Genomic DNA, 18911 nt, shown 5'->3' with positions numbered 1-18911 from the left:
TCAGTACCAGTCACATCTCATCTCATCTCTTCTCTGACATGGAAAGGAGAAGATCAGGACAGATCAAGAATAAAATGACCAGGCATCTTGCCAAAGATGTCTCCTGCTCCTGGGTATAGTGACGAGGCACCCCAAGGGCCCAAATAGTTTCAGATACAGCCATGCTGAGAAGAAACTGTGCAACAACTTACGGAAACATCCAACTCCAGCAGCAGAGTAGTCTTGATGGCATCATTTGTAGTGAGCTGAACAGCTTTTGAAATTGGAACTTCAAAAATTGGATCCACTGAGGTCACAGATACCTGGCTTTCCTCCTTGAGAAACAAATGGGTTAAAATATAATGAGATGCATAAGCAGGGGAGATGGGCTGCTCAGCAAAGTATAAACACAATTCCCAGAACCACATTAAAAGTTGCTGAGACAGACAGAACCCTAGAGCTTGTGCCCATCTAGCCAAGCTAGGTGAGTAGGCCTGATGCAGGAAGGGTACTCTTAGTTCTAGTTACCTCAGAGGTATTTGTAACTAGTGGTCCCAGTAAGGATAGCACAGAAACCTAATTCCTTATATTTCCAATTCCTCTTCTAACCTGATTTTATATACATTTAAAAATAGAGAACATTTTAATAGGTGTGTGTGTGTGTGGTGGGCAGTGTCTCTGGAACGTGACCCTTAGAGGATATACCATCAGTACCAGCTCAGCCCTCAGCTAGCTCTGTAGGAAGCACTAGGCCTTCAAGGTCATACCCTGCCTCAGCCACGTCTCCTTTGAAAGCAGCCTAAATCCAATGAGCACAATGACTATAAATCCAGGCCCTGCATCCCAACTTCAGAATCAGTCAGTTTTCCAATATCGCATGGGATGTTCAGGCCTTTGCTTAGAATATACCACAGTTCAGCTTCTCATTGTGTCTAATCCTGCTTTTATCCCTTCAGCTTCCACACAACTGTCAAGAAAAACATCTCACAGTTTGACTCCTGGGATCAGTGACATTCACTGCTAGAGTAGTCTAAGCAGACTGCTAAAACGGGATGCTGGAATGGGGTACCCATCTGGGTGATGAGACCTTCCACAGTCACAGATGGAAGGTGGAGCTGCAGCGTGAGAGTAATGTAAATGCAGAGCAGGAAGAGTATGGACAAGATGGAATGCTGAGGTTCTGTACCACAGAGCTAGATGAGCTTAGAGTACCTCAGACATGATGTGATTATCTTGGCAACTGAAAATGAAGACAGAACAAGAATGGTGTCATGAAAGGCTGGCTATGTTAGAGATATAAAAAAGAACTTAAGGAACATCAAGCCATTTGTAAGACAGAGATGGGCACAGCTTTTCTGGAAAGGTCAGTAAAATTCTTTCTTCTTTGCAGCCCTCTGGTGAGCAGCAACAGCCCACAAAAGCAGCTACAGCAACTACACAGCACAACAGGCATGGCTGCTGAGGAACAGGAGTTAGAGCAGAGGAGATGCTGCACTTGGTCCGTGAGTTGCGGACCTCTGTTCAGATGTGAGAAAGCAAACACTCAACAGTTCAATGGCATATGAAGCACAGAGCATGAAGGAAATCTCTCACCTGGCCAAGAGACTCCTGAAGATGGACCTCTAAATATTCTGGGGGCAAAGCAGGAACACTTAGGGAGGTTTGTGAGAGTGGGGGAACTGAATGGATGAGTGAAGATGCAAAGTCTTCAATCAGACTTGGTTGACTCTTGTTCATCTTATTTTGTTCCCAAAGCTCAGAATCCTTTTTTCCCAAGTCCTCTAATCTCAGAAGTTCAACTTGTGATTGGATGGGTAACAACTCTGGCTTCACGGCAGCGCTCAAGGGGGCATCTGATGCCCGTAGGAGTGTGTCCCCCATCTTTTCTTGTCCTGTGAGTGACTTAAAGTGCTTTGTGAGAGCAGCCCAGAGTCCAGCAATCCATGGTTCTACCACGAGCTCTAGACTGGTATGGGATAAAAAGGAAAAGCAAACAAACAAACAGATGCTTAAGTTGTCCACTTGAGTTCAACAATGAGACAACAATAGTCTGTCCATTTGGCAGAGCACTGTACGCAACTGTTAGAAGGACTAAATAGACTTAAAAAAAACAGATTAATTTTCAAAAGCATAGCATTGTGTTGATTAGCACTCTGTGTAATCTGAACAGAGCAAATGAGCTGAGATGCGAAGCTGCTTGGCCCTGATGAGAGGAACATAATTACTCTTATGGTTGGCCACCTGCAATTAGGGAGCCAGCATTTTACAGGTGTGTTTAGTCCCAATGTCTCTGACAGAGCTTAGCTACACTCATGTTATAAATGATCACTCTAGCAGATGAAGGCACCACCTAATTTTGTCTCTTGAATTTACTGATCTTTCTCCTACAGGTCTCATCAAGAAATCATCCTCAAAACTACATGTTTCACTAAATGTTTCCTTCCCTTTCTACCAATTTTTAAACCTATCTTTTAACATTTTTTAATCAATTAATTTTTTTTGAGATATTTTTTTCAGAGAAAATCTGATCTCAGAAGTAATTTTTTTTTTAAAGGAAAGCTGAATTAATCATTTATTCCTAACTTGTAGAAGCTCAGCTAGAACTAACAAGTGTAAAGCAGGCTACAATGTTCCTGATATGCTAGGAGGAGCAGCAGTGGTGAGGAGAGGGCTAGGACAAGACAGTGTCAGAACACTGAAGAAAAAAAAAATATCACTTCTCATCTCCACTGAAAGGCAGCATCAAATCCTAATCACTAGGTTAAGTTGCTATCTGGAGGCTCATCTCAGACTGTAAATCCATGGGCTATATACTGCATCTATCCTGAGAAGTCTTCACGAAGGCAAGTTCACTGGGAAATTACACGTATAAGCATCACTCCTGTACTTAAGCAACAGTAAGATGACACTACCAGTAGTGGTGGAAGGAGCTGATGTCCACTCATTGCCCACCATGAAGAAGCACGGTCCTGAAGGCCAGGAACACCGACCAGTCTGACCATACCCAGAAGCTTCACAGTTGATCCTGCCATTATCTATCACAGGCACACAAAGATGAATTGACCAAAGTTTTGGTCATCAAGTGGGGGTGGAAGATTTCAACGCAGGCATGTGAGTGCAAGTGCATTCTTGGTTTCAGCCTGGAGGGACCTCAGACAGGAATATCTTCCACAAAGCACTTTAACTTCAGAAAGCTGTGAGGCTGAACACTTTAGATGTGCTAACTACTGAAACACATTCAGGAATATTAATACTTGATTGAATATATGACCCAAGACCTTCTGAAGAAGTGCAGTAACCTAGGAAATGAGCCTAATGGATTGATACAAGCATTATCCTACAATTAAACACAGTGCACAAAAACAGCTGAAAATAAAGCCACAGAATGAGTAGGCAACAGGTGGAAATGTCAGAACTTTGTCACCACAAAGAAAACTATGCAGCAGAGTCAGGAACCATACCCAGCCGCAGCCCATGGAAGGCATGGGCATCAGGCAGGATGTGAGGAAACAGGAGAAGTCTCCAGAGAAGCAGGACAATGGTGATGTCATTATTTCTATAAACAGGTTATTTCCTAACACAGTGTCTGAAAAGCCATTTAATATTTTTACCTAGTCAAAACAAAACAAAACAACAACAACAAAACACTTACTATTATCTGGCTACAACAATAATAGTTAAAGGCTAACCAGTTGATTGTGACATCAGAAGGAAATATGTTAGGAGGATTTGGAAGGCTGTGCACAGGCCAAAATATTAAGCTGCAAAAATAAAAATGGAAAAAAAAAGGCTAATAGTGCATGCCATTAAGATGGAAAGCAACAGCTGAGAACGCTATGGTCAGTGTTGCTTGGCCTGCAGGGCTCCTTCCACTAGAGGAGATAGAGGAGATGCAAACAGGGCCCCTGTGTGCAGGGCGGAGAGCAGACATATAGGCAATACCAATGTGACCAGAGACAATTTGCACTTTTATAAATATGTCTGTACTCTGAGACGTCTGTCACTGTGCTGGATCCTTCCCTCTTTCCATTAACAGGAGGGCGGGGATGGGGCACAGACGATGGATGACATAGACTAACCATTCTCCCTCCAGTCATCTGACCTTCCTGGGTCCCAGAGCTAAAATACTGAAATCATGATGAGCAGTGTCTCAGATGATGTCAGTGCTAAGCCAAAGCACTGACTAAGCCAAAGTGCTAAGTCTTTTATAAGCTCACCAACTTTCATCACATGTAAGAGCGCACTGAAAAAGCAGACAAGCATTGCCCTTACCCTACACAGTCATCGGCATGTCCGGTGTCATAGAAGTGCTGGGCTCCAAGCTCCTGAAGTCGTTTGTCAATCACTTTCCCTCCATTGCAGAAGTATGTGTATTCTGAGTCACCCAAACCTGAAGAACCCAAACAGGTGCTCAGGGGCATACAAAGGCTCAACAATATCATAGACAGAGACAAAATGTCTAAATACTTTCCCACACTCTTACATACACAGCAAGAAATAATATATACATTTACATTTTCTTATTGTTTTTTTCAGTAATGTTCTTCTACTGTACACCATAAAGGCACAGATAGAAACAAAACGAAGACTGGCTACTGGTCAAATAAATACATGTTTAACATTTCTGTTTCCATGAGTTAATGTAACAATACATTAAGGTTAACAGGTTAAGGTTAACAGGTTAAGCTGGCTTTGAAACCCAGTATCTGTACTATACACTTTCCCAGCCCTGAACTCAACAGGTAGGGACAGCCCGTGAAGCAAATGCGTTCAATCTTTGTAAGGAAGGTTTCTCGGAACACAGCCGCATCTGTTTGCTTACAAGTCATGGTGGTTTTGAAGCCACAACAACAATGTCCAGCAGCTATGATAGACTATGTAACCTAGAAGGCATCAAATACTGATCCACCCCCAACAGTATCTGCACTTCTGAACTGTACACCAGACATACCTGTGAGACACGCTGTGCCTGCTTCTGTCAGGTCAATGTAAAGAACTGTTCCAGTCTTGCACACTGAGAAAGCTAATGTTTCATATCTGCTTGACTTGACAACTGAGTGAACATGTCATAGGTCCATACATGGACCCAACACTGCCTAGAATGGCTGGATTAGGCTTCAATATGATCTTTATAGAAAAACACTAAGAAAAATCTAAAACATGATTTATATACTATGGATGAGTTAAAAAGGAACATCTGAGCAACGCAGGTTTATCTGTGCTAGATACTCTCCTAAGCATATTCTTCAAAGATAAATCACACAAACCACAGGTCAGAAAATGGACCCATACTTCCTTTCCAGTACCACTGTTCTCTATGCAGGACCCTCTGGTTTTTAGTTAAAATTTATTCTGTGCATACAAACTCACACACAGGCATCATGGTATAACAGGAATGTTAAAGCACTATCTGCAGGGTTCTGTCATGTAGGTCTTAAAGGTTGATTCAGGTCATCAGGCTTGGTGGCAAGATGCTTTACCTGCTAACCTGTCTTACTGGTCCTATGCTGGCCCTTCTGGTCCTTGCCATAACCTGTGTGAGCTATGCTCTACAAAGACCCAGGCCATTTTCTTAACATGTGATAGATATGACCATCAGCAAAGAGGTATGACTAACTATGGACAACAGAGCCCCACCTCTGAATATCAGAGTCACTGCTGGCAGGCCAAGTCAATGTAAAGGAATTACTAAAACTCCCTAGCTGGTTCTGATGTGCTAGGGGCTGAAAACCAGAATTCTGAAGCTTTGACTATAACTAAGAACAGAACTTGACTCTGTGACCCGCTATTTTCTTCAACAACTAACTGTCCCAAGTGCTTGTTCCTTCAAGAGCTCTGTCTTAGGTTTGGAGCGAGACTACACATTACTGTTCTACAAACATGCCATGGCTACTGGGGGGTTCTGCAGAGTTCTCAGCAGTGTAGCTGACTGGTAAAGTGTTCCGCTAGGGTGCAAGGGCTTGGGTTTGATCCTCCAGATATATCCAGGACAGGAAGAGGAAAGGATCAGAGCATTGCCTTGCAGCATAAACTGGAGAATGATTGACATTTCTGTATTTTATATAGATATAATAGTTATATAAAAAACACTCATATAATTATATTTCAAGATTTTGAAAGATATATTCACACATCAAAGCAGTAAAATTAAAACAATTACCCAATAATCCATATCGCAGGTGAGCAAAGAAGTCTGTGGGTAGTGTCTTGTCGTGTATTTCTTTAACGAACTTGCGGGCTGTGTCAGGCGGATCTCCAGTACCCGTAGTGGATACAACCACGACCAGAGGAGCAGTTTCAGTTTTCAGATCATACTACAAAACGGAGAGCAAATCAGGATACAGCATTGCATGAATGTGTGATTTAACATACCAGCAAGAGCAAGCCAAAACAAACTGAGGCAATCAGCCTCCTTTCCTGTCTTGCATGTTTCCTTTTAATTTCCCTCTGGCCAAGTTATTGTAAACACATACCAGTGACCAGTGCTGTGACCAGGGGCCTCAATCAAGCTTCCCAATAACGCAAAGAAACACTGCCTTTTAGTTCACTTTTGCAGATGTTCACCATGATGGAGGCTAGGAGAGTATAGCACATCTTTGCTCCACATGGTTCACTAAGAAAAGCCTCTCAGGCTGCCACTGAATTTTTCAGGAAAACATGAGAAGTGAAAAGGCCCATCAAACTGTCCGGAGGACATCCTGAGAAGGAAGGGGTAAAATGGGTAGGTCACACATATATACACACATGAAAGTAAAAAGAGCAAAGGGGTTTTATGGGGTCAAGGTGAGTCAGAAACAACGATAACAGACACAGTGTATCCAAGATTAAAACATCAGAACAGGGCTAGATGTGGTAATTTATGCCTTCAATCTCAATCTCATTACTAAGAAGGAAGAGGCAGGCAGTTCTGAATTCAAGGCTAGCCTGGTCTACAAAGGGAGTTCCAGGTCAGTGGAGGCTGCACAGTGAGCCCTGCTTCAATAAATACACTTTTTAAAAAAGGTCAGAACATAGTAGCAACATGAGATAGCCCAGCAAAAGATAGGCTACAGTGCAAGCTGCAGCTCTGGAATCTTTATCACGTCTGAACAGTCACATGTATTACAAATGAAGCAGAGGCAATGACACACAGATGAACAGAACATTATTTTAAAGGGGAAAAATTAAGTGCTTCCTTTTGCTAACAGCTGCCTGTCAGAATCAGCGTTTCCTTCATGTTTGGGATATTATCAAGGGCAAGTGGATATGGTTCATGTTAATTCTTTTGAGGTTTCTTCTACTGCTTATGAGCATTGCCTAGTTTAGATTCAAAGAATTAACTTTAATGCTGGGCATGGTGGTGCATGCCTATGATCCCAGCATTCCTGAAGACAGAGGCAGGCGGCTTGTTGAGAGTTTGAGGTCAGCTTGGTCTACAAAGAGAGTACAGGACAGCAAAGACTACACAGAGAAACCCTGTCTCAAAACACCATAAAACAAAACAACAACAACAACAAAAATTCACTTTACATGTCGCCTCAAAATCACTATGCATTCAGGGCTGGTTTTGAATTTCTGATCCTCCTGCCTCCATGTCCCAAATACCTGGATTGCAGGTACATACCACCACACCCAGCTTATGTGCAGTGCTAAGGACCAAACACAGGGCTTTGTACATGCTAGGCAAGCACTCTGCTAATTGTACTACACTCCCAACACTGTTTGGTTTTTTTTTTTTTTGGTGCCTGATTTAACACAGGGCCTGACCAGCCTTCACGTTTTTTTTTTTTTTTTTTTTTTTTTTCATGCCTATGGATAAGGACTTGGGATAACTTCCTACTAGGCTGTTAAATGCTAATAAGGCACTACAGGAAGCACGCTACCATTAATAGGACTACTGTGAGGTAGGAAACAGAGGGCTATCCTTTTCACTTAGATTATGAACAACTCGCAAAACCATTCAGTCATGGGGAACAAACAGCTTGGTTCACGCAGCATTAAAAGAAAAAAAACCTAAAAAATACCAGTGACCTTCCTGCCAAACGGATGCCAGCCCAGCTAGTAAGGTCAAATATGAGGCCCAACAGGGCTGGCTTTATGACACAATTGCTGCTATTACAGATTCTAGGAATAGCAGCATGAGCATTGTGGAATGTTTACTCCGAGCTACTGCTGAGTGAAAAGTCAGTCTCACTGGTGGTAACCTGGGAATCTCAGCCACAGCCACAGCCACACTGGCAGAGCTGCATGAAGGCGATGTCTCCTTCTGCAAGCATAATTAATGATTTACCATGTCGCTGATGGTCCAGCCTAGTGAAACTGGTTTGTGAGGCCAGAGCAAACTGAACTGGAGGATGGGAGGAACACTGTTCAGATAGCTTCTGTGGTAATGGACCGAATTTGAGGGCTAAGAGTAGCACAAGCATTTTGCTTGAACTTCTGGGAACCATCCATTCTGGATACCTCAGATGGAGGACGGGGCACAGTGTGGCCACGTGCTTATCAACTCACATAGGGACTTCTCAGAGAAACTGTGACCATACAGACTAGTAGCCTTTGATGGCAGCAGGCTTACTGGATCCTGAAGACACCTCTTTAAATTTCAGCTCATTAAGGAGGCCAAATAGCCTTTCATTTGGAGGAACTCTACAATGAATGGCATAGTCTTTTGAGGGAACCCAAAGGGGCATTGAGTTTGTAAGGTGGAAAAAACAGAAGTGCAGACAAATGCATGCAAAAGCAAAGCCATAACATTTGTTCTCACAGCCACCTGAAATAAAGGAAGCAGACACCACTGTTAGCACTTACAACGAGGTAGTATCTGTCTGCTTCAGTTTCTGAATTTTTTAAACTAGTTCAAACGTATGCTTTACTTTATGTTTAATCTCAAGTAGTTGGCAGGAGGATTCCAAGTTCAAGTTTTGTCTGGCTATTTTGAGTTCAAGACTAGCGTGGGAAAATCCGTGAAACAAAAAAGTAGAAAGGGATGGATATATAGCCTCATTCCACAACAGAGTATGTCATAGCACAAAAACAGATATAGTCACAGTAAAAGCTGCTCTTACCTTTTCCGACTCGCTAATACAGTGAAGATCTGCAGAAAACCCATGAGACACAGCCTGCTCACTTATTTCTTCTGCTATGGCCTTTGCCTGTCCTCGCTGAGTAGCATACAGTAACAAAAACCTTCTCATCACTTCAGGTCATCAGCGGTAACTCGAAAAAAAGGTCAGACTAAAAACAGAAAGGGAAAAGAGTATACTGTTTAATGGAGTGGGTAACCTGCAGGTTTTTAATTCTACCATCATTCCAAAAAAAAAGAATTCAAGGATACACACACACAATTTGAAATAGCCGTCTCTAAACTTGCTCCTGAGCACTAATTTTAAATGAACCACAGTGTGAGAGGATTAAGATGGGAAGTATACAAAAGTGAGACTCTTGATTGCATTGCCCAGAAATCCACTCCAGACTTCCAGCTACTTCTGAGTCTTGCAAGTGTCATTCAGAAGTGCATACTTGTAGGAGAGTGGCCTGACTGCTCATTTGTACTCGGAATTAGGATCGTAAGCCTGAATGACAAAGGATGACAACGGTGAAGGGCCTGGCAAAGCTCAAACACTGTGTCACTTTCAAAGGTTTTTGTTTCTGCCTTTCAAAAAAAAATTGTAACTGTATGATGTTCCCTTCAAATCATGCAATTCCTGTTTCCTGAAAGTTCCCACTATTGTATAAACCAGTAGTTAGTGTACACGGACTTACACCCAGAGACCCCGCAGATAACCTAGAGTAAAATGAAGGGAATAAAGGGCACTGCGATTGCACACACCGGCATTCTATCTAGTGCTAACGCCAAATGGTTGTCGATCTGTAGGGAACTCTTTCGGTGAGTGAGGCAACTATAGTTTTATGCTCTCGTGGCTCATCTGCTGGGGACCTGGGATACAAAAATTAACACGAAACACTGCTACCGAGTTGACAGGACCAAAGGGTGAATCGCAACGCGACACGTGTGGGGCCCTCGGCGTTTAGGGGGAAAGATGACGAAGACTCCTCCCCACGGCACCGTGTCAGGGGCCCGCGGCCCGGGAGACGAGAGACGGCATCCCTACTGAGCCGGCGCCAGTCCCGGATCCCCGTCGCGTCGTTCGCTCCCCGCCACCCTGAGCCGAGTACCTCGGGGCGCCAACGCCAGTGCGGGCAGCCGCTTTCCAGTGACTCCGTCCGGCAACACTGCGCACGCGCACAGGCACACCACGCATGCTCCGCTCGCACCACTAGAAATGTCGGCGGACCTGGGCCAATCGTTGATTGCCGGATATGGGCGTGGCCTCAGCGCCGCGCACGCGCCGGGATGTCCTACATGTCACGGACGGTGTTAGCGGACGGACGATCCCAGGGCTCGGCAGCTCCGTGTGTGTCCCGAGCGCGGCTCGGATCCGCTCGGTAAGTTCCGCGGGGTTCGGTCACCGGCTCCTTCGTCGCGATCGCTGTTCCGACTCCCACACTCGTGCTCCGTGGGCTCCGGTCTGGCTGCCCGGCGACTACCTCAGCTGTTGCGCTGCTCCGCTGCCTTTTCTCTAGTTGATTTAAAGTCTACGGTGCTCCAGCCCCAGCCACCTCTCCGGCTTCTCGGCGCGTGTTACCATGCGTTGCCCGGCTCGTACCCCGAGTTTGAATTTTACCGCTGCTGCTCCCCACTCTTAAATATATACAATGACTTTCCCGCCAACACGCGAGTCTCCAGATTTGGAAGTAGAATTTGAATTCCAGCTCTTTCTGTGGTTCGCAGCTTAACTGTGCGACAGCTTCCCTGTGTCTCGGTTTCTTAGGTGGAAAAGCGTCAGTCAAAGGAAGTGAATTACTGTAACCTAGCCCGTAGACGGGACTGACGGTAAGGCCTGGGCAGCGATCGCGCTTATGGTCAGGAGCCCTGACCGGCATTTTGCTCTGACTTAGTGAGCCCACAAGAAGGCAGCCCTGTATGCCACAGCACATCTGATGATCCTCAGAGTTCCACAGGGCTCCGCTAAGGGCCACAGAAAAGAAATTTTAGTGTGAGCCCGAGTGAAGCTAAGTCCGTGAGTTCTGATGAATCAGAAAGACAGGATCTCTTGAAGACAGTTAAGAGACGTGGGCCTGAAAGCCTGAGCAGTCAAAGATGTATATGATTATGGGAGCTTTGGAGCTATTTAACGTACATATTAAAAGAGGTGTGTGTTGGTGAACTGCCTTCTCTTTATTCATAGAACTTGGTCCTTGAAGAGGAAACCTTTGTAAAGGTATATTGTGTGGCTGTGCATTACAGAAGGGCGTGGTACCAGATGTAAAACATTAATCTAAGATCCTTACGTACACATGTGATGCAACGAGTTTATATTTAAGGCATAGTTCATTAAAAAAAACTTTGTGACACTGCTTAGAAAGGAGTGTGCAGGTCTTTGCAGGTAGTTATGGTGAAATTGTTGGGTGGTAAGCCAATTAAATATGGAGGTCAGGACCAGTGGGAAGCCCCTTCCCAGGTGTCTCTATTTCCTGGCTCAATAGGAAGAGGAAACCTTGCATTTTTAATATTTTAGAGATGTTCTTGTTTTTAAATCTTTGTTATGGGATACTCAGTTTTGTAAACATTGATGTTGTTCTCAACATTTGGCCATTTTTTTTTTCTCTCATGCTAAGGCAAAGTTGTGAATCTGATGGCATGGCGTTAATCACCCTGCGGAGAAACTTTTGTCATATACCTGGAGCTGTGGCCACGCTGAAAACTCACCCTGCCAATCACATCCAAAAGGGAGTCAAAGATCATCTCCGTGTTTTGTCCTGTTGCCTACAACCTGAGCTGTTCAAGATCAGATTCCATCATGCCTACTGTAAAAACTTCCATTCAGAGAACGGAAATGACCTTCATCCAGTTGCTGAGCCGTGGTTCTCTCAAGTACAGGAATGGAACCAGCTGGAACAGAGTCGTAAAAACGAGGATGAAGAGATCCTTTACGGGAGACTAAACAGCTACACCTCCTCAGAGGAAGTGTTGAGCTTCGTAAGTACACTGGACACTCTGCCTGTCACTCTGGCAGCAGCAGCTTTACTCAAGATCTGTGAGGTGGGGAAGAGAGATGGCGAACAAAGGCTGCCAAACGGAATCCTGGAGAACCGAATCTTCCAAGCTCTATGCCTTCGGTGTGAGCAGAATCCCTCACATCTGACCAATGCTGCTCTGGTGACAGTTCTGCAGTCTCTGCCTGTGTTGCCTGTGGATCCTCAAAGTAGCCTGATGCTGAGCCTCATGGCAGAATGCCAGAGTCGTCTCCGAAGGGGCAGCCTAGAAGTCCACCATCTTTGTGTTCTTGGGGAAAGTCTGGCTAGACTTCAAGGTCCAAGTTGTGAGACTCTGGAACTGGTCCTCAGTCAGCTGCAAAGTAAAAAATTGGAAATGTTTGCCCCACAGGATATTGTGGCTATTTATAGAATCCTGCAGGCGTGTTCTGAAAAGATAGACAAACATCAGTCCTTTTTAGACAAAGTGAACAGCTTTGCCCTTTCAATAGTTTCCTGCCTGAGCCCTCAGTCCATTAGCCAAGTGCTTACTGCCTTGGTGGCTCTTAACCAGACTCATGCACTTCCGCTAGTTATCAAGTTGGGTAAGCACATGGTGAGATACATCCCTCGTTTTACTAATGAAGAACTCCGGAAGGTCTTGGAGGGGTTAGTATACTTTGGACACAATGACAGGTTTCTCATTGAGGCTTTAGAGCAACACGTAGCTGCCCTGAGCTTCTCCTTGGACCCTGATTTTGCCAGCACCTTGATGGAGTACTGCAGTAGAAAGCGGGTTCTTTCCAAGCCCATCTTCGACGCAGTCGCAGAGACTTTTGTCTCCAAGTCAGAAAAACTTTCACCTAGTCAGATTTCTGAATTAATTGAACCATTTGGAAAACTCAATTATTTGCCACCAAATGCTCCTGCTCTGTTTAGGAAGGTAGAAAATGTGCTATTTGCTCATTTACATAGTTTTCCACCAAAAATGCTATTGAGACTTCTGCATTCATGTTCGCTGATTGAACGCCATCCAGTTAATTTTATGTCAAAAATATTCAGTCCATTTTTTCTTCAAAAGCTGCAAGGTGAGGCGGTTGATAAATTAACTGTTGTGACTTGGGATGTACCTGGGTACTGTTTACACTGACTTATGACTCTAGTGCCATTTAAAAACTGTTCACTTGAGTGAATGGATTGTTTTATATCATAATTGTTTTGCATGCCAGAATTCAAACTCAACAATTTTTTTTATTTTTCAGGTAAAGAGTCATATTTGGACAGGTTGAGCCTGGCACAGCTGACCCAGCTTTTCCTTACCTCAGTCCTAGAGTGTCCTTTCTACAAGGTGAGAACATAGACATGTGTGTATATGACTTTATGACCCCAGAATGTTCGTCTTTTGTCCTCTCCAGATATTTGATTTCCTTTGATTTTGCTCTCAGACAGCAGAACTTTGTTTTAGCCTGGACTGGTTCCATCATATGGGCTTGTCTTTGGAAAATGTCCTGCCATGTAGTTCCTTAGGTTTCATCAAATATGAGGTTCACTACTCCAGAGTTCCTGGCAGGCTTTCACACTTCACGTAGCTGTTGTTAGGAGTGTTATTGTCTGGACTGAACAAATGCACAATTCTTTCTGACTATCTCCTTAAGCCAAGCCAACATTTGGCTGTAGTTTAGCTGCTCTTTGCCTTTCCCTTACAACACTGTTGTGAAAATTCATACACCTTGTGTAGAATTAGAAATGTCATCTCCAGGCCTGGCTACCACCTCTGCCCCTCTGTGCTCAAGCAGCTGAGTGTGTCTCATTGGAAGAGGAACATCCAAGAATATAAACATGACTCTAGTCTTTAAAGCTGCTTGGACTGCTCTGATGTCTGTCAGGATGGAAGTTCCCTCTGCCCCTTACACCCTCGAAAGAGTAGTGTTAACAGCAATTTCTTTGTCCTGATTTAGGTAAACAAATGTGTGTGCCCTGTCTACTTCGTTCCTATTTGAAAGGATGGGACTGACTAAAGGAAGTATGGTTTGTTTTTCTGTCCCGCACCTTGCAGCCATCCCCAAGTACTGGATGCAGAGCTTTGATGTTTGTGGCATTTGTTCTGCCGTTCCACTCAAAGCATTTCAGGTTTTTGCTGGTTTGTCTTTGTCAACAATGCTATAATGAACAGCCTTGCATGATGTCTATCATTCTACAGCCTTTTTAAAAGTCTGTGAACTAGATTCTTAATTGGGGAGGAGGGTCAGTTCCTACTGAATTTTGTTTGACGCATTTCCCCTAGTACGGATTCGCATCATCTTTGCCCGACAGTAAAGGAAGTTGATTGCCATGTCTTCCACGCTGCAGCTGCAGCGCTGCTGGTGCTTTGAATCCTTGTCCTTTCTCTCCTGAGAAGGGCTGCCAGGCCACATGTTTCCATTGCACTCTGATGAGCAGTAATTAATGGCCTTGAACATGTTTTCAGGTGTTTTGTTCGTTTATATCTCCTGCAAGTCGTCCTTCTGCAGGTTTAAGGACTCAGTGTGAGACAAGTGGTAACAGTTAGGGATGTTGTACATGTTTTCTTTTTGTCTTTACTTTTTATTATTTTTAGGCAATATTAATGGTTTGCTGTGCAGAAGCTTTAAAATTTTTTGCATATAGATCTCTGTGACTTTTGACTTTCCTCTCTCAGTAATATCTTATTTCTGTTCTGCCACCCATTTGACTCAACTTTTAAAATGATATTTCTTATCTCAACATACTTACAAGTTAGGAACTTGTGTGTGTACTGTTATTTGTTTGTGTTGGAATCTGCGTATGTGGCCACTCCTCAGTATATGTCAACATGCCTGTCTCACAGTCTGCTGTGTGTATGTATGTGTGTGGTAAGTACACGGAACAGGATACACAGGAGGCATGTGTTAACTGTAGTCATCTTTACCACGGGGGACTTGTATTCTGCTGTGGATGATGATAAAAGGTTAAGTTGTTTTCCAGATGACTGGCCAGTTTGTTGTCGTTTATCCCTCTCCCTTTTCTTTAGAAATTGAGACGTCACTTTTACCACATTTTCCACCTACCATGGTTAGTCTTTGTCAGTCACACAACCTCGGAAGACGTAACCTCAGTTGAAGGATTGTCTCAATAAGATTGGCCATATCCTTTTGGGCTTCTCTTGATGATTGATGTGGGAGGGGCTGGCCTACCTTGGGTAGCGCCCTCTCTAGGCAGGGCTGTATAAGAAAGCTAGCTAGCTGAGCAGGAGCCAGCGAGCAAGCTACTAAGCAGAGTTCCTTGGTGCTTTCTGATTTAGTTCCTGCTTGCATTTCTGCCCTTACTTCATTCAGCAGTGGACTGGGACCAGGAAGTAAAAACTCAAATAAACCTTCCTCCATTAAGTTGCTTTGGGTCATGGTGTCTATCACAGCGAAGGAAAACCAAACTAAAATACTACTGTTAAAAACTTGAGTGGCGAGCCAAGTGGTGGTGGTGGCACTCAGGAGGTAGAGGCCGGCCTTTGGAGGCCAGAACAGTCAGGTACACCGAGAGATCATGTCTCAAAAACAAACAAACCAACACTTTAGTTGAAAATGATTGTGACCTTGAAGCAACTCTAAGCATTCCAGAGGCTCTTTTAATCTGAGTGCTCTTGTGTGTGTTTTACTCATTTTAAAAACATGAGCTTTAGCAGCCATCTTGTGTATTGTCATTTTGAGAAAAAGGTGTGCCCATGTCTTAGAAACATGTCATGTGTATAAAGTAGTTTTGTGTCAGTTTTTATCCTAGCAGCCTTCAACTTGCTCTTTGGGCTCACGTTTGAGTTTTCTTGAATTTTAGGGCCCCAAACTTCTTCCTAAATACCAAGTGAAGTCATTCCTCACTCCGTGCTGCTCCCTAGAGACCCCAGTGGATCTCCACCTCTACAAGTCTGTGGTGATTGGACTGATTGATCTCTTAGGATCAAGATTGTATTTTGCTTCAAAAGTGTTGACGCCCTATTGTTACACCATAGGTAAGTAGCCCAGGAGCTTGTTTTGGTCAGAAGCATCCTGTTCGTCTTGAGCATATGCAAGACTTAGTAGCCAGAGGATGGAAGCTTCCCTCACTTGGAGGCAAGCAGAAGGGGAGGTTAGCACAGTTACTGTAGAGCTAGGACCGAGCTTGGGTTTCACATAGTCGTGTTGTGGGCAGAGGATCTCAACTGTTTTTTGCTTGATCCCTCATCTGCAAAATCAGAAAATAACAATACTTCTGAGACTGCTGTACTAAGTAAAATAGTAAGTGCTCAGTGGTGTTCCTAACTGCTGCTGTAACTTAGGCGTGTGCTATCTATAGTGCAATTAGCATACGTCAATATTTAAATACAGGTTTAAAGACTTTAAATTCAGTTCCTCATCACACTGGCACTCCAGCCACATTTCAGGTGTTCAGGAGACACTTGGCTTGTTAGAGGATTAAATTAGATGGCACTGGTATAAATCCTCACCTGCTGCAGACTTGTGCTGTATAGCGCTCATGGAGGAGTCTGTGTCCTCCTGCCCTAATTGTTCTTTCAGATTGTTGAGTAAAAGAAAATAATTACATGAAAGGTGATAGCGTATTGACACCTTTTACCTCTTTTACGGGCTCTCTTTACAAAGTGGATGGTAGTGTCTGAGGGAAAGAAGGGGATATGCGCATGCTCAGGAGCCATGTGTTGGGTGTGGGATACCTTCCTTATACATGAAGAGAGCACAGCTGAAAGCATAGGTGAGGTCCGCAGTTGCCTAGGTATCAGCTCAGCTTAAAGGGTTTTCTTCACTCTGAATTGAAGGGTCCAGGCCCCTGTTGCACAGGAAGAAGAGAGGGTGTACATGGTTCTTGGCATTCTGTCGGTTGCTTGAGACACCTTTCTTTCAGAGTAATTGAGACTTTTTAGCTCAAAGCTGTCTTGCTTAGTCTGTAGGGCCAATTAAATAACCATTCTCACCATTGGTTATGGCTGTTACTTTGCAGCCTCGGCCTCTGATAAGGATATATGGAAGAAATGATCCAGCGGAAGGGACGCAGGAAGATGGTGTTGTGGAGGGTATCACAGGAGGAATTTTTTTTTTTTTTTTTTGTTGCCAGATGTTGAAATTAAATTAGATGAAGATGGATTTGTATTGCCCTTTACAGTGGATGAGGATATCCATAAAAGGTAAAGTTGTGGGCTTAAAGTTAAGGATGTAAGTTCGCAGCCTGATGCTTTTAAGATAGACAAATGTGCATCTGGAAGTTAAAATAGTGAGCTTCACGGAGCCTGAAGTGGCAAGCACAGAGCCTGCATGGGTCTGTACCAGGTCCTCTGCATATATGGTACAGCTTTTAGCTTAGTATTTTTATGGGACTCCTGACTGACAGCAAATGCATATCATATTTCTTTTGTCATGTTTTGTTGTTATCTCTTGGAAGCCTGTTCTTTTCTAATGAAAGACTGGAATGGAGGGGAGGTGGAGAGGAACTGGGAAGAATGGAGGGGGCAACCAAAATCAGGATCTGTTGTGAGAAAAGAATCTATTTTCAATAAAAGAAACTAAATGCTAAGCCTATCAGTTGTGGAAAAATCCTTTCATGTGGTTAAACAGTAAAAGGATTAAATGTTTTCAATAGGCTAAGGACAGTCTATTCATGATTTATTTAAAAATAACATTGACACATAGGAATAGACAAATTCAAAATAGTTTCTTGCAGGTAAAGACTTGTTTTGTAAAAAAACGTTCCGTTTGCTTTCTCAGGGTGGCACTGTGCATCGATGGGCCGCAGCGATTCTGCTCTGACAGTAAACACTTACTCGGAAAAGAGGCTATTAAACAAAGACACCTGCGGTTACTTGGTTACCAGGTTGTTCAGGTATATTATCACTTTTTTTTCTTCCTTCAAGGAAACAGTCTGTATTACAAAAATTTGCTTTTTCAGTTAAGAACACTGACACAGTATACTCTAGAGACTTTACCTGAGTGAATTATAGCCCATGAAGAGAGTAGAACCAAACCAGGAGAGATTTGGGGGTTCCCCAGATGAGTGACTTGGATAGGATGATCCATTGATGAAGACTTTCCTATTGTTTATTGGAAGTCTTGTAGGAACGCCCCTAGTTTAGTTTTGCTGTGCTAGCTTAAGGTCTGTTCTGTTGGTTCTATATACAAGAAAAGGCCCAAGCTGGGTATTGATTGCATCTACTATCTGAGCAAGGTTAGGGTTAGTTCCTGAACTCTCACTGTCATTGTGATTGAACTATCACTGCCCACGGGTTTTATAGGTCCAGCCTCCATTTTAAGATATTTTAACAGTAACTGGTCTGGCACCTCCAGCAGACCACAAATGGTTCTGCTGGTTTATATCTTAGGAGTTTGTTGATTAGGCTTCAATTACTTGACTCACATTTTGTAGTTAGATTTTCAAGCTTGTTGTTTTCCAAAGTGATATATACCTATTATCTTATCAATGTGCTTAACCCTGCCTTCAGAATTATTAAGTTACTGGAATAGCTTCAGTTTCTGAACGGCAGAGTCACCTGGGATGGTGGCAGGTTGTAACAGCTGTTTCCTTTCGCAGATTCCCTATTATGACTTGGAGCTGCTTACATCGAGGCTGGAACTGGTGGAATACTTACAGAGAAAGCTGTTTTCTCAAAACACCACTGTCCATTGGTAACAAGGGAAACTGGCTTCAGGATCCAGAGTGAAAAAGCTTGTATTTGTAAGAGAAACAGTTTAGTCTGTGAATTAGCCACTATATGGAAATATGTTTACAGACCTGGGATCTGAAAAGGGTCTGTGGTTTTCCTTATACCATGTATATGTGAATGGTGGTAAATTTAAAATTAACCTGATACTAGTGTCATAGATGCCTTCACCGCATCGAGCAGGATCATTCAAATACAATAAAGCACTGTAACGAGTAAGTGTTAA

At 43.5% G+C, this 18911-nt stretch overlaps 2 protein-coding genes across 5 annotated transcripts in view; one reads left to right on the top strand and one right to left on the bottom strand.

Annotated features, from left to right (window-relative positions):
• The window catches only part of Mtrr (5-methyltetrahydrofolate-homocysteine methyltransferase reductase), a 22837-nt gene extending 12566 nt beyond the window's left edge, over nucleotides 1-10271 (bottom strand). The window contains exons 1-6 of one of the 2 annotated variants that reach the window (XM_021641276.2): nucleotides 10135-10271; nucleotides 9024-9192; nucleotides 6140-6293; nucleotides 4252-4369; nucleotides 1573-1945; nucleotides 192-314 (exon numbers count right to left, since the gene is read on the bottom strand). In XM_021641276.2, coding sequence (XP_021496951.1) covers nucleotides 192-314; nucleotides 1573-1945; nucleotides 4252-4369; nucleotides 6140-6293; nucleotides 9024-9152 — 897 coding nt within the window. In that variant the 5' untranslated portion in view covers nucleotides 9153-9192; nucleotides 10135-10271. The other variant, XM_021641277.2, reaches the window with a different exon arrangement.
• Fastkd3 (FAST kinase domains 3) lies at nucleotides 10271-18911 on the top strand. 3 transcript variants are annotated; one of them, XM_021641280.2, is made up of 7 exons: nucleotides 10271-10404; nucleotides 11638-13082; nucleotides 13257-13342; nucleotides 15817-15991; nucleotides 17089-17158; nucleotides 17736-17850; nucleotides 18556-18911. In XM_021641280.2, the coding sequence occupies exons 1-7, from the start codon at nucleotides 10313-10315 to the stop codon at nucleotides 18652-18654; spliced, it is 2082 nt and encodes a 693-aa protein (XP_021496955.2). In that variant the 5' UTR covers nucleotides 10271-10312; the 3' UTR covers nucleotides 18655-18911. The 3 variants fall into 3 exon arrangements, with proteins under 3 accessions (XP_021496955.2, XP_021496956.2, XP_060236350.1); XM_060380367.1 differs by lacking the exon at nucleotides 10271-10404 and adding an exon at nucleotides 10429-10852; XM_021641281.2 differs by lacking the exons at nucleotides 17736-17850; nucleotides 18556-18911 and having other exon boundaries at nucleotides 16975-17111.

Source organism: Meriones unguiculatus, chromosome 3 (assembly GCF_030254825.1).
Source record: "Meriones unguiculatus strain TT.TT164.6M chromosome 3, Bangor_MerUng_6.1, whole genome shotgun sequence".
Classification (NCBI taxonomy): domain Eukaryota; kingdom Metazoa; phylum Chordata; class Mammalia; order Rodentia; family Muridae; genus Meriones; species Meriones unguiculatus.
Note: the sequence above shows the minus strand (reverse complement) of the source record. Positions and strands in the feature narration are given on the sequence as shown.

Bases quoted from the DNA above. Each gene is read 5' to 3' on its own strand.
- Fastkd3 (XM_021641280.2), top strand. From the start codon at position 10,313: ATGTCCTACATGTCACGGACGGTGTTAGCGGACGGACGATCCCAGGGC. The intron at 15,992-17,088 runs GTAAGTAGCCCA...TTTTGTTGCCAG, and splicing joins GCCCTATTGTTACACCATAG to ATGTTGAAATTAAATTAGAT. The intron at 17,851-18,555 runs GTATATTATCAC...TTCCTTTCGCAG, and splicing joins TTGGTTACCAGGTTGTTCAG to ATTCCCTATTATGACTTGGA.